Source organism: Myxine glutinosa, chromosome 4, assembly GCF_964187855.1.
Source record: "Myxine glutinosa chromosome 4, kmMyxGlut1.1, whole genome shotgun sequence".
NCBI lineage: Eukaryota > Metazoa > Chordata > Myxini > Myxiniformes > Myxinidae > Myxine > Myxine glutinosa.
The window spans coordinates 163255771-163269971 of record NC_136264.1 but is presented as its reverse complement, the minus strand read 5'-3'; the positions used below and the strand labels follow the sequence as shown (position 1 = coordinate 163269971).

Below are 14201 nucleotides of genomic sequence, written 5' to 3'. Positions count from 1 at the left end.
ACCTTGAGCAAAAGATAGGGTGAAAAGAACAGAGAGAGGGTGAGATAGAGCGGCAGAGCAGGATTTTAGGACCCGTGGGCTGATGCCGTCTGGTCCAGTTGCAGAATCAGAGTCGAGGTTTGACAAAAACTCCTCCACCTTGTCAGGAGAGAAGGACACAGAGTCCAGGAGCAGTTGGGTTCGACTGGGAAAAGTGGGAACAGAGAGAGATGGGTTTGGGACTAAGGATTTTGAGGCGAACACAGAGTTGAGGCATTTGGCTTTGTCACGTGCGATGTCAACTGTGTGGCCATTTGAGGTAAGGGAGGGGATGGAGGGGGAACAAACACCAGAAACGGATTTGACCAGACGCCACCAGGATTTGGAGGAAGGAGACAGGTTTGAGAGTTCATTCTTGAGTGAGGAGAGATAGTGCTTCCTGGCACTCCTGAGGGTAGACACACACTTGTTCCGAGCTTGGTGGAAGGAACTGAGATTGCCTTCAGTTGGATTAGCCTTCCAAGAGGCAAAGGCAAGTTGTTTCAGGGCAACTGCCTCACCAGAAGATTCAGTGTACCATGGACGGGAGGAAGGGTAAGACAATTGAAGGCGAGATGGGATAAATCTGTGCATGAGAGAGATCAGTTTGCTTTGGAAGAATTCCCAGGAAGAATTTATCCTCATTCTCTACATTTTCTATACCCACCGGAACCTGCACGTCTTGGCCCGACATCATCCGAATTTAATTTTAATTTTGTTTTAAACTAAATTTCCAAACGCTCGTAATTTCGCAGCACGTGAAATGTACTGCAGGTCCAATCCCACTCCCAGACACCAATTTGTTACGGGTAAGGTCGGCAGGGTCACGTTCACTCAAATTCCCACTCCTGACAACCAATTTGTTACGGTATTTAGCCGGAGTACGAGGGGTTCAAATCCCACTCCTGAATACCAATTTGTTACGGGTCGAGGAGGTATGACCGAAGTACCAAGTGGTACGAGAGACCGGGAGGGTTCCAAATTCAAGGTGCAATGTGCACACGTCAACAAAGATGGCGATTGAACCCTCACTTTCCCACACCTTCTGGATGCCGAGCGGTTTTGCACGGTGTGGAAAGCGGCCTTACCCCAACAATATTTATGGACCCGATTCGAGCCAAATTCGGTCTCGGATGATGCTAGGCCAATGGAGAAAAGGACATACTGAACAGGTTGGAAAGGAAGAACAAAAATGTACAGCCTTTTATTCTACAAAGCACAGAGAAACAGAGACGAAGATACAGCTTACCAAATATGACCTACTAATAAACCCCGACTGGCGCATTCACTCTCTGACACACACACTCACAGGGACAAAAGGGCACTGGTTAAAGGCCGTACCGATGTACGTGCTGGGATTCCTCGATGTTGACCACGTGGTCTGGTGTGCGCAGTTCGGTCCTCACGTGCAGCCTGGACGAGTTAGATTCAGCGCAGGTGGGACGAGTAGAAATTGCCAACGCTTGCAGGTCAGCCAGACGGTGCAAACGATCGGCGCAGACACTTGGTGTTGACAAAGACAAAGGCAAGAGAATCGTGAGCAGGAGGTCGTGGCATGGCGAAATCCCAGGCAAAAGAGGAACAGAGCATGAGGTCATGGCGTGCGCAGCGAAAATCCAAAGCCAAGAGAGTGATAATCGATCTGCGTGGGCTTTTACCAGATCCGCCCACGCCCCTCAAAATGTTCCACAGCCTCCCATTGGCTGAGGTTTGCCGCATCATCGCGACAGGTTCCCGGCTCCTCACTGGTCACGTGGGCCTGTGCTTCTGGCCATGCCTTCCTGCACATCTGGTGTTATGGCTCCTCCCAGTCACGAAGGCTTGACAACCTGCCTACTCAACGCGTTTGGTCTTTTTTTACTACACAATGGGAAGGGATAATCTTTACATTCAATAAGACATAACTAACTAATGCAGGCTACATGTTGTCATGCAATTTAACTATAGGGAGTTTGCCTTTATGGCACAAATGCAACAATATAAACTCAATCCAAGCGAACAGCTAAAATATTTTAAGAAAACTTCCCTTTGAGTAATGTTGAAGGGTGAATTCCAAAACAAATGTACTGAACATAAGTATGACAAACAATGGCAATCACACCTTGTTCCGTTGGCAGGACCGTGCTGGAAATCATTGACCTCATTAAGGGAGCCGGCATTCCCCTTAAAAGCAGAGGGATTTGCACTGTAAACACAAAAGTGAGATGCAACCTCCATTTAGGGCAAAACTCTCCAAATAAATTCAATGTAATTCATTCAAAATTTCTGTTATATTCACAAAACCTTAACGGGGCAGACAGAGTACAAATTTCGAAAGTAAACGTATTGTTATGAATTTGTCCTAATGTCCTCTGCAAAACCTCGGAATGGTTACATGCCTCGGAATGGAATATTTTGTGGTGTGAATAAGACATAAGCTAACTGCATTTTGAAATGTCAACTTTAAAGATAAAATTGTATGCAACGTCAACCAACTAACACCATCAGATAGAACACCTAGCTTAACATCCATCCACCTGGGGGAGGGTGCAGTTTGTGATGCTAAGCACTTCCTGTGAAGCATCAATCCGAGAATTTACGGGAATCATACACAGACTACACAGCTCAAAAGCAAATGAACCAGCTCTGTACAATCCTATCTGGAAATGGGATGAATAATTACTCAAAATACTGGAATGTATAGTCAGGTTCAATATGTTTTTTCGTTCAAAATTTTTGGAAATTAGCAAAACTATACATTTTTGGAATATTCAGAACATGAGGAATCCAAAAATTAATGTTGGAATTTGCGTAGACACCTTTGCGAAAATGACACTCAGGAGGACAGTGATGAATGAATGATCGTTTTAAGGCCATTTTTCCCCGCTAGAGCAGGGGTTAGCCTTGCGGGCCCCATGACAATCATGGTTCCCTGTTTGAGGCAATGTTTTTATGGCCGGATGCCCTTCCTGACGCCAACCCTTGGTCATGCTCTTACGATGCGCAGGGTGATGGAGGAGGATGTCAGGAGGACAGTGATGAAGATCTGTAAAAACATATTCCTGAACGGTATAGACCTAGTAGATCCTGTGTATAGGATTTACAGTTCAATCTGATACTAACAAGGCTGCTTTCTTGCTTTATAAACCCATACCTATAACTTCAAAGGACTTGCAATATCATGTATTATGTAATACAGTTATATCACATGTTACGGGGTCCTCTGCAATCTCCTGGTCTCGGTAACCCCCGAACCCTGAGAGGAACCACGGCAGAAAGATATAGATGTTATTCCGTGTCGAAATCAATCACTACTGAAACCATCCATGAAATCCTCAAAGGAAACAATCCACATCAATAAGGAAACCACACCAATGGTTATCCAGAAAAGAATATATTAAAAATCACATGGGAATAATACAATACAATACAATACAATAAATATCTTAAGATGGTACTAAAGCGCGGCGTTACGCGCGCTGCTTGCGAGCAAGGAGGAAGCGGACAAGCGGTAACTTATAAGCGTCTTTATTTCAGGAGCTCACTGTACCACTGGCGCGCTCCGGGCTGCGCGCCCGGTGTATATCATGAGGCCACGCCTACCCCTCGGGCGTGGCCACCGCCCACTTGGTGCGCGGAATGATGTCACCACGCCAGTGGGCTTTTGTGTCCGCCACACGCGCCCCCCCAGAATTCCCGCGCACCTGGAGGGCCAGTTTGCGGAGCAGACGAATGACCCGGCCGAAGCGCCCCCTGGCGATCGGCGGCGTCCGGGGTGCAGGGATGCCAGGTGGGATGCCCCTGGCTGCCCCTGGGATGGGTGCAGGACCGGGGGGCGGCGTGGCGGCGGGGCTGGGCGGTGCCGGGGGTCCGCCCGCAGGGGGGCGGCCCCGACGTGGGGTTCGGGCCACTGGCGGTGGATGGTCCACGTCGAGGTGGGCCGGCTTGAGGCGGTCTACCGAAACGCGGTCAGGAGTACCGCCGATGTCCAGGGTGAAGTGCTTCTCCCCGGTCTCCAGCACGCGGAAAGGCCCGTCGTACGGGGGCCGCAGTGGTGTCCGGTGGGCATCGTGGCGGACGAAGACGTACTCCGCCGTGCGAAGCTCCGGGGCGACGTGCGTCGGTGGGTGCCCGTGGCATGCCGTTGGCACCGGGGCGAACCTCTGGGCGGTCTCTTGCAGAGCGGAGCGCTGCTGTGCCGCGGACCATTGTGCCGTGGAGTCGGAGAGGAACTCGCCCGGCACCCGCAGCGGTTGCCCGAAGACCAACTCCGCCGCGGATGCGTGCAGGTCCTCCTTGGGCGCCGTCCGGAGGCCCAGCAGGACCCAGGGGAGCCTGTCGACCCAGCCGCCATCGCGGAGGGTGGCCCGGAGCGCGGCCTTCAATGAGCGGTGAAATCGCTCACACAGGCCGTTAGCCTGGGGGTGGTAGGCCGTGGTTCGGTGCAGCCGGACCCCGAGCCCCTGCACGACCGCCCCCCAGAGCTCCGAGGTGAACTGGGGGCCGCGGTCGGACGAGATGTCTGAGGGGGCGCCGAACCGGGCGACCCAGGTGGCGATGAAAGCCTGCGCGACATCGGCCGCCGTTGTCGATGCCAAGGGCACGGCCTCCAGCCACCGGGTGGTGCGGTCCACCATGGTGAGGACGTAGGTGAAACCCTGCGAGGGGGGCAGAGGTCCCACCAGGTCCACGTGGACGTTGTCAAACCGGCGTTCCGGCACCATGAATGGGGCCAACGGGGCCTGGGTGTGCCAGTGCACCTTGGCGCGCTGGCACGCGAGGCACGTCCTGGCCCAGCCGCGGACGGCCTTCCGGAGGCCATGCCAGACGAACTTGTTGGCGATCAGCCTTTGGGAGGCCCTCGCGCCCGGGTGGGACAGGCCGTGGATGGCGTCAAACACCTGGCGCTGCCAGCCCGCGGGCACGATGGGGCGAGGACGCCCGAGGGAGACGTCGCACAAGAGGGCCGCGCCCGCGCCGTCGAACGCCACCTCGGTGACGTGGAGGCCTGTGACGGTGGTCCGCAAGGCCTGGACGTCGGGGTCAGCGGCCTGGTCCACTGCCATCCGGGCATAGTCGATGCCGAGGTGGACTGCGTGGGCGACGGCCCGGGAAAGGCAATCCGCCACCGGGTTGTCCTTCCCGCGACGTGCTGGATGTCCGTCGTGTACTCGGACACGGCCGAGAGGTGACGCTGCTGCCGGGCCGACCACGGCTCGGTGACCTTGCCCATCGCGAAGATCAGCGGCTTGTGGTCGACGAAGGCAGTGAACGCACGGCCCTCGAGCAGATGGCGGAAGTGCCTGACCGCCAAGTGAAGCCCAAGCAACTCGCGGTCGAAGGTACTGTTACGGCGTTCGGGCGGGCGAAGCTGCCGGCTAAAGAACGCCAGCGGTTGCCAAGCTCCACGCACCCATTGCTCGTGCACCGCGCCCACCGCGTAGTCCGAGGCATCGGTGGTGAGGGCGATCGGTGCATCGGGCGCCGAGTGCGCGAGCATGGTGGCGTTAGCCAAGGCGAGTTTCGCGCCCGTGAACGCCGTGTCCATCTGCTCGGTCCAGGTAACGTCGCCTTTGCCCAGCTTACCTCGGAGAGCTTCGTGCAGGGGGCGCAGGAGCTGGGCGATACGGGGCAGGAACCGATGGTAAAAGTTCACCATGCCCAGGAACTCCTGCAGCCCTCTGATCGTGCGGGGGCGCGGAAACCCCTTCACCGCCTCCACCTTGGCCGGCAGGGGGACGGCTCCGTGCCTGGTGACACGGTGCCCCAGAAAATCGATTATGGTGGCGCCGAACCGGCACTTTGCGGGGTTCACAATCAGGCCATGCTGGCCCAGGCGTTCGAAGAGCGTGCGGAGGTGGCGTAGGTGCTCTTCGCGGGACGCGCTGGCGACGAGGATATCGTCCAGGTAGACGTAGACAAAATCCAAGTCACGCAGGACGCTGTCCATCAGTCGCTGGAACGCCTGAGCCGCATTCTTCAGACCGAAGGGCATGCGCAGGAACTCGAAGAGTCCGAATGGCGTGATGACCGCCGTCTTCGGGACGTCCTCCGGCCTGATGGGGACCTGATGGTAGCCGCGTATGAGGTCCACCTTCGAGAAGAAGGACATGCCTGCCAAACGGGCGGAAAAGTCCTGAATGTGGGGGACGGGGTAGCAGTCGGGAGTCGTGGCGTCATTGAGACGGCGATAGTCCCCGCACGGTCGCCATCCTCCGCCGGGCTTCGGCACGATGTGCAGCGGTGACGCCCAAGCGCTCTCTGAGCGCCGAACGATGCCGAGTCGCTCCAGGGTAGCGAACGCCGCTTTTGCCACCGCCAGCTTCGTCGGCTCGAGGCGGCGTGCCCGGGCGTAGACCGGTGGCCCGACGGTGGGGATGTGATGGGCCAGCCCGTGCTTGACGGCCCCCGCCGAGAAGGTGGGCCGCGTGAGGGCCGGGAAGCCGGCGAGGAGGCGGGTGAATGCGTCCGCTGCCGGAAGCGTACAGACCAACGTGGCCGGAACCGAACCGTTCGGCAAGCCGCTTGGCAAGCCGCTCGTTGAGCTGGGCAACGCACAAGCGAGCGAGCTGAAGTCTCGGCCTGGACAAGACGTCTGTGCTTGATGTCGACCAGGAGCCCATTAGTGCACAGGAAGTCCGCGCCAAGCAGTGCCATGGGCACGTCGGCGGTGACGAACGTCCATCGGAAAACCTGCCCTCCGAACCGCAGAGAGAGGCAGCGTTTTCCATACGTACGGATGGATGGGCGTCCCGTTCACGGCAAGCAGCGCGGGGCCCCCACCCGCGGCGTGCTTGTCTGACGTGCCGGCGGGAACGACACTCACCTGCGCTCCCGTGTCGCACAGGTAACGGCGCCCGGAGAAGGTGTCCGTTATGAACAGCAGGCTGCTCGAACGGCCGGCGCTCATCGCCACTATTGAGCGCCGGCCCAGGCATTTCCCGACCTGTTGAAGGAGCATGGCGGATGACACTGCCGAGCTTCGTGGCCGAACTTGGCGTGGAACCAGCACCAGGTGGTGGAGCTGGAGGAGCGCGGCTGGCTCCGCCAGGCCGGTGGAGTTGGCGGGTTTCCCCGCGGTGGCGGTTTTCACCGCGGCGGTGGGCGGGGCGTGGCGGCGGTCACGAGGTGCGTATCAGCATGCTGCGTATGCTGTATAAGCTGATGCTGTGGATCAGCAGCATCAGCAGCAGCATCAGCAGCATCAGCCACGAGGGCCGTGACGGCCACGCCGACTCTCGCCCGCGTGTCCGAAGCAGCGAAGTACTTGTCCGCCTCGGCTGCCATTGCTCGGGGTTCCGTTAGCCCGGTCCCGGCCAACGCGAGGCGAACCTGCGCTGGAAGTTGGCGACGGAAAAGCGCCCGGAATAGAGAACCGGGGGCTTCGTCGCCCAACAGTGACAGCATATGGTCCATTCGGACCGACGGGCGCGTGTCACCGAGCTCAGGGAGATCCAGGAGGCGGTCGGCCCGTGCGTCGTCCGTGAGGCCGAACGTGGCTAGGAGTAGCCGCTTGAGTGCCTCGTACTTGTGGCCGTCCGGTGGGTGGCGAAGGACGGACACAACTCGAGCGGCCGTGCCGGGCCCGAGGGACGCGACGACGTGGCAATAGCGCGTGTCATCGCCGGTGAGGCGCCGAAGCTGAAATTGGGCTTCGGCCTGGACGAACCAGACTTCGGCCTGAGCCTCCCAAAATTCGGGAAGTTTGATGAAGTTGGCCATGGCAATGGCGTCGCGTGTGGAAGGATCGCTCCGGCAGATCCAACGTCAAGGGTGTCACCAGTAAAGCGCGGCGTTACGCGCGCTGCTTGCGAGCAAGGAGGAAGCGGACAAGCGGTAACTTATAAGCGTCTTTATTTCAGGAGCTCACTGTAACACTGGCGCGCTCCGGGCTGCGCGCCCGGTGTATATCATGAGGACACGCCTACCCCTCGGGCGTGGCCACCGCCCACTTTGTGCGCGGAATGATGTCACCATGCCAGTACTGTCCGCCACAGTACCACCTTAGGCTTATCTAGTAACGTAACCCCAACTCATGGCCCTCCCAGGAAATGGAACCGAGCCCTCCGCAATGTCTCTATACCCCTCCAAGGCGAAGTTGATGTGCTCCGGCGATCGTTGAACCAATGTCCGATCAAGAGCAACCGAGGCGTAGACGGCCGAAGCGACACAGAAGTCACGTGGTCCAACACCCAGCACTCTTGCTTTAGTGGTAGAAAGGGAAATCTCCAAAGACGCGCGCGTACACATTTGCTGTTCAATCGGTGAACCGCAGGGCAATCTTCAAACGCTGCTTTATTGCACAGCCGTCCCCGGCAAACCACCGGAGGATAAGCCCACCCGACACGACAAAAACCTGTTCTGCTGAAGGTAGCGCGCGGGACGAAATGGCGGACGGCTCTCACTCGAGCCGCGGCCTTGAGGCGAAGATTCTCCAGAATTTCACCCTTGTACCTGGCTTCGCAGGCTTTTCCACAACTCTGGCGATAACACCGATGGCCCGAGATTCCTTGCAAGGACTCAAAGTTCACTCGCCATGTACGCTCGACCAGGCTAGGTACGGGGCTTTTTCAGCATGCCTTTCCCTCCTCACGACTTCTTCTTCTCCCCTCGTTTCTCTTCCGGGTCATGATCCGATTTCCTGTCATTTTTATCATGAGCGCTTTTAACCTTTTAACCACAATAACCATTTCCCTTAAACAACAATACCCATAATACTTAGAACCCACAATAATAATAATAACAGCAATAATAATAATATGTGCCGAATCCGTAACACACAAATATAAAGACAATGGTTTTCAATTACCTTTGTTTGTTGCTTTTCTGTGCACTATTTTGCATCTACATCCTGAGCACTATTTTGAGGCCTTTATTGGATTCCTTGACCCAGAAAACATAGGATTAGCATATTTAATTAAGTTTCTAGGTTGACTAGAAGCCGAGATAGCGCAAAATATGTATTTTATGGCGGCCATTTTGAAAATCCAAAATGGCGGCCATGCAGGTGTCTGTGCAAATGCCAACATTGATTTTTGGATTCTCCATGCTCTGATGATTCCAAAAATGTACAGGTTTGCTAATCTCCCAAATTTTTGAACGAAATTATATTTGTTAACATAGTGAACCTGACTAGTATATGAAAAAACAAAATGAAGGCTTCACTAACCGAGGAACATCATAAGAGTTGTTTTGGTGAAGGAAAGAAGGACCACGCCCACAGAGAAGGATAGCAAACCAAGAAGTGCTGCACCGGGCTGTGTCAGTAGTCGACGCAGCAGAGCGACTGCCAAGAAGCTGAGCAAGAAGCCAGTGCAGCTGGTAGCCATGCCGTAGCCCATAAGCACGGCATCCCAGCAGAGCGGCGCATTCAACTGAACGAGAATCAGAATGGCTGGGACTCCATGTAACATAATTTGATATGTCATGAATGCCAGCAGGAGGAAAAACAAATGCCAGCGATGGCCTCCACCATCAGTCGGCCCTTCGGGAATTGGAAATCAAGATTTGAGAAGAAATGAAAAAGAGAAAACTACAGGTGTCTATAAAATAATATTAATGTTTGCAGTTATTGATAAATGAGAAAGTACAAATAGGATATTAAAATTCCTGTAATCACCAAAAATTAATTGGCCATTTTATTTGTTTTTATTTATCATCAAAAGGAATCAATCAAATTCACTTGTGAAACAACTGGTGATGTTGGCAAAGTGAAAGCAGAGGTTATATTGTAAAGAAACACATCTTGCTTTGAGTGACTACATGGCCCAGAATATTCCATGAGCACTTCAACTGGTGGTGGTTTGCATGCAGCTTGTGGCTGCATCATATCCTGGGGATGTGGCAGTGCCGCTGATGCAGTGCCCCTTATTTCCAGTAAGCTGGTACTCATGTTGCCAACCTCAGAAGGATGACAGGTTGAGTCAACCTGCCTGGAGTTATTTCAACGGTACGACAGGGGCTCAAACTCAAGACCCTATAAGATCTCAAGCCAGCCGCCTTAACCATTCAGCCAACATCCAGGCCTAATATTTCAACTAATGACTATGGCTGTAAAATTAACTGGATAATGTGACCACGAGATGTTGAAACAGACAAATAAAAGGAAGGTTTTAGGCCTTCTTCAAATAATAATGAGATGTCTTTCGATTAGGAAGAATGAATAAGCTGTGGATAACTTATCAAGAATATATGGAAAAGTTTCATTATCAATATGATTCAGAAATCCCAATAGATTAAGGCATGATAGGGCAGACTGGACATTCAAAAGTAACCGATGATGGATAGAACAGAAAAGATAACTTTACCTTCAGAAAACAAGGCGCGATAAGCATTGAAGGTTTGAAGCACCTGATTGTACAATCCCTTTCGATTGTTCACTGATCCTATAGGATCATTTTGCTGGGTCACCACACCTTCCTGTATGCGTAGTGCAGTCCATATTAGATATAACTGTCAGAAGCTTCGAAAGAGAATGTCAAAGTTAGATCTTTCACTGAAACCCTTGCCTTTTATTGCAACCCTTAAAATATATCATATTGCAGTCACTTTCACCATACAAATGATGTGCTATATGTTTAAATGTACGCTCATCAGTCATTAATGAAAACTCTCTCCTCCCAATGCTATTTTCTCATTGAGTTGGGGTCAAAGGCTCATAGAGAGTGTACTCAAGTTATCTATTCATGAGAACCAGTGCCATTCAAATATACAGTTATATACAGTATATATATATATACATATACAGTATATATATATATATATATATATATATATATATATATATATATATATATATATATATATATATATATATATATATATACAGTATATATATATATTATACAGTATATATATATATATATATATATATATACTAGCAGAAGTACCCGGCATTGCCGGGCGGGGGAGGGGAGGGGTAGGGGGAAGGGGAGGGGAGGGGGAGGGGGAAGGGGAGGGGAGGGGAACGGGGGGAGAGCGAGCCCCTTGGTAAAGCGAGCGATTTTTTTTTTTCATAGCGTCATAGCGTTCATAGCGTCATAGCGTTTCATAGCGTCATAGCGATTTTTTTTTTCATAGCGTCATACCGTCATAGCGTTCATAGCGTCATAGCGTTCATATCGTTCATAGCGTCATAGCGTTCATAGCGTTTTTTTTTTTCATAGCGTCATAGCGTCATATCGTTCATAGCGTCATAGCGTTCATAGCGTTCATAGCGTCATAGCGTCATAGCGTCATATCGTTCATAGCGTTCATAGCGTTTCATAGCGTCATAGCAATTTTTTTTTTCATAGCGTCATAGCATTCATAGCGTCATAGCGTTCATAGCGTCATAGCGGTCATCACGTGATCGCTCTGAGCGAATCAGCGCCCACCTGCTCTGATTCCGTTGATTCCATGCGCTGAAATGCGCTGAGGTAAATATGAATAAAAAATATGGATCGTCAAATATTTTGAGTTCAGCCATGTTCGTCCCAGGCTCAATGGCCAATGTCTATGCCAAATATCAAGCACGTAAGCCTCTCCGTTTAGGAGTCTATCGGTAACATTACACACACACACACACACACACACAAACTGTGTTTTATATTTATATATATATATATATATATATATATATATATATATATATAACTGTAAGAAATAGTAGAAACTCCAAAGTACGAGCAGGGCGTCTCATTTGTATTGAATAAATAATCGTTAGATTAAATAAGACGCGGACGTAGCTTCAGGACGTCGATCTTTAATTGTCGACAAGCTTTCGACCAACAAAGGCCTTCTTCTGAGTCTACAAAAACAGCAGGCATGTATATCATGCGTCATATCAAAAACATCTCACACACATATCACCATACATACTTGACTGATATACATGCCTGCTGTTTTTGTAGACTCAGAAAGAAGGCCTTTGTTGGTCGAAAGCTTGTCGACAATTAAAGATCGACGTCCTGAAGCTACGTCCGCGTCTTATTTAATCTAACGATTATATATATATATATATATATATATATATATATATATATATATATATATATATATATATATATATATATATATATATATATATATATTGTTGCGGAAATGAGGATTGTGTTTTTTTTTATTGTGTTTTTATTGTATAGTAAATTGTTGTAAAATATCGCCTTCCTGCCTCCAGTCTGTTGTATAAAGGTCAAAGGGCGTTCCGGTAGTTAATTCCATAAAGCATACATTGAAGGACACTATAATACCCTTGTTCAGTAGCTTATATCCTTATTATGTGTGTTAGGGTAAGGCTGTGTCTCCCATTAATTTAAATACTCCATTGCACCAAGTGAAATAAGAGTAGATCCCCTTTCATTTCATTTCAATGGCCAACTGCATTTTGGGCGGTTTTCTTCAACCACCATTGGCCACGAGGCAAGGTTGGGGAAGAAGGCCGGGTCTGGACCTCGTCCTCAAGGGCGGAGCCAGAGGGCTGTGCCCACCAATCAGGGCCGAAGGAGCTCACCGATGGGCGTGTCCGGGAGGCCGGCGGCTTGATTTGCCCGCGGCGATATAAAAGAGCGCGCGCCGAAGCCGTGGGAGAGGTCCATGACAAGAGTTGCGGCGAAGAGATCACCAAGAAGAGAGTTGAGTAAGGGATCCCTGAAGAGAGCAGCTTGAGCCACCGCGGCTGCATCAACAGCAGCTTGAGCCACCGAAACTGCAGCCACAGCAGCTTGGGGCCTGGACGGACGTTTTGAGCAGGACCGAAAAGGAACGGCGGCTGCCAAACGCGCCGATCGTGCTGCGGTATCCGTGGACCGGCCTCCCCCCTCCAAGCCATCCACCGCCGCCATTCCTATCATCAATCCCCATGTGAGTCGTCTTCGTTTGTTCTGTCTTGGGGTATTAATTAAGCCAGTTTAGATAAGCTAGTATTTTCACTGTGTCACCTGCTTTTTCCATGTTCCCTGTATATAACCTTGACTGCTCCTTTTGCTTGTGTGTGTAAATAATAAATCCCGTTACTCTTCTGTATGTCTTCTTCTTCCTCTTTACATTCGGTCGCATTAGAGGTTTCCAAATTGAATATCTGTGGCGTGATCCGGCCAGCGTTCGGGAATCGGGTTTAGTCGGGGAAAACTGTTCGGCCGCGGTGCCATCCGCTCGGCAAACAACATCCTTATCCGCGGACCGTAACAATATATATATATATATATATATATATACACAGACTTGGCATTTAATATGGAATTTTTTTTTGTTGGGGTGAACTTACTTTTCAAGATGTCTTAGAACCAAAAGTTCATTGGAATTATGTTGAAATTATTCTAGATTTTGTTAATGTGACCTTTAAAAGAAACAAAAACCACATTTGACATTTTGAAACAAATATATTGATCCTTGAAAATGATGGAAACTGATATCGAACTCAATTCATGGACAGTACTGTGTTAAACTTCTGTACGTTTTCCAGAAGTATCTCTTTATTTTGCACATTAGCCAAAAATTTTTTAAACAAAAACAAAAGTTAAATTACGACTGGGATTACGGACAGTAAAATTACAGTTCAGTACTTCGTGTAACCCCCACGAGCATTCAGGAGAGCACGTACACGTTGAGGCATGCTGTTCAGGAGATTTGCCAAGGTTTGGACAGGAATCGCTTGCCATGCAGTGACAATAGCCTGCTGCAATTCACGCACAGAGGCAGGCTGCTGGTCCAAGTGGTCGATTTGACGCGCTAATTCTGCCCACAAGTTCTCTATCGGATTCATATCCGGGGACATGGCAGGCCACTCCATATGCTCGACACCACGGTCAGCAAGAAAGTGTTGGATCATGCGAGCATGATGAGGCTGTGCATTGTCATCTTGGAAGACAAAGTTTCCTCGAATGGCCGCACGAGCAAATGGAAGCAATGTTTCTTCCAGAATGGCCCTGTACTTGAACTGGTTCAGGTTTCCATTCAGAAAAACCAGGTCAGTTTTGCCCCCTGCATGAAAAGCAGCCCGAACGGTCACCCCACCACCTCCAGCTTGGACTCTTGGCACTATACAATCTTTGTTGTAGGCTTCATGCACTTGTCTGCGCACTCGGACGCGGCCATCTTGACGATAGACCAGAAATCTAGACTCGTCACTGAAGATCACGTGATTCCAGTGTCCTGGCTGCCATTGACGGTGCTCTCTGGCCCACTCGCGAGATCGGGAGATCTCGCGAGATCACGGCGAGGTCACG

The 14201-nt window shown here is 51.0% G+C and overlaps 1 protein-coding gene across 3 annotated transcripts in view; it reads right to left on the bottom strand.

Moving 5' to 3' along the window:
- LOC137425475 (lysosomal proton-coupled steroid conjugate and bile acid symporter SLC46A3-like) overlaps nucleotides 1–14201 on the bottom strand; it is a 69253-nt gene that overhangs the window by 17293 nt on the left and 37759 nt on the right. For all 3 annotated transcript variants that reach the window (XM_078776705.1, XM_078776704.1, XM_078776707.1), the window contains 3 exons: nucleotides 10305–10416; nucleotides 9167–9481; nucleotides 2120–2203 (listed from right to left, as the gene is read on the bottom strand). In XM_078776705.1, coding sequence (XP_078632831.1) covers nucleotides 2120–2203; nucleotides 9167–9481; nucleotides 10305–10416 — 511 coding nt within the window. The remainder of the gene's footprint in view (nucleotides 1–2119; nucleotides 2204–9166; nucleotides 9482–10304; nucleotides 10417–14201) is intronic.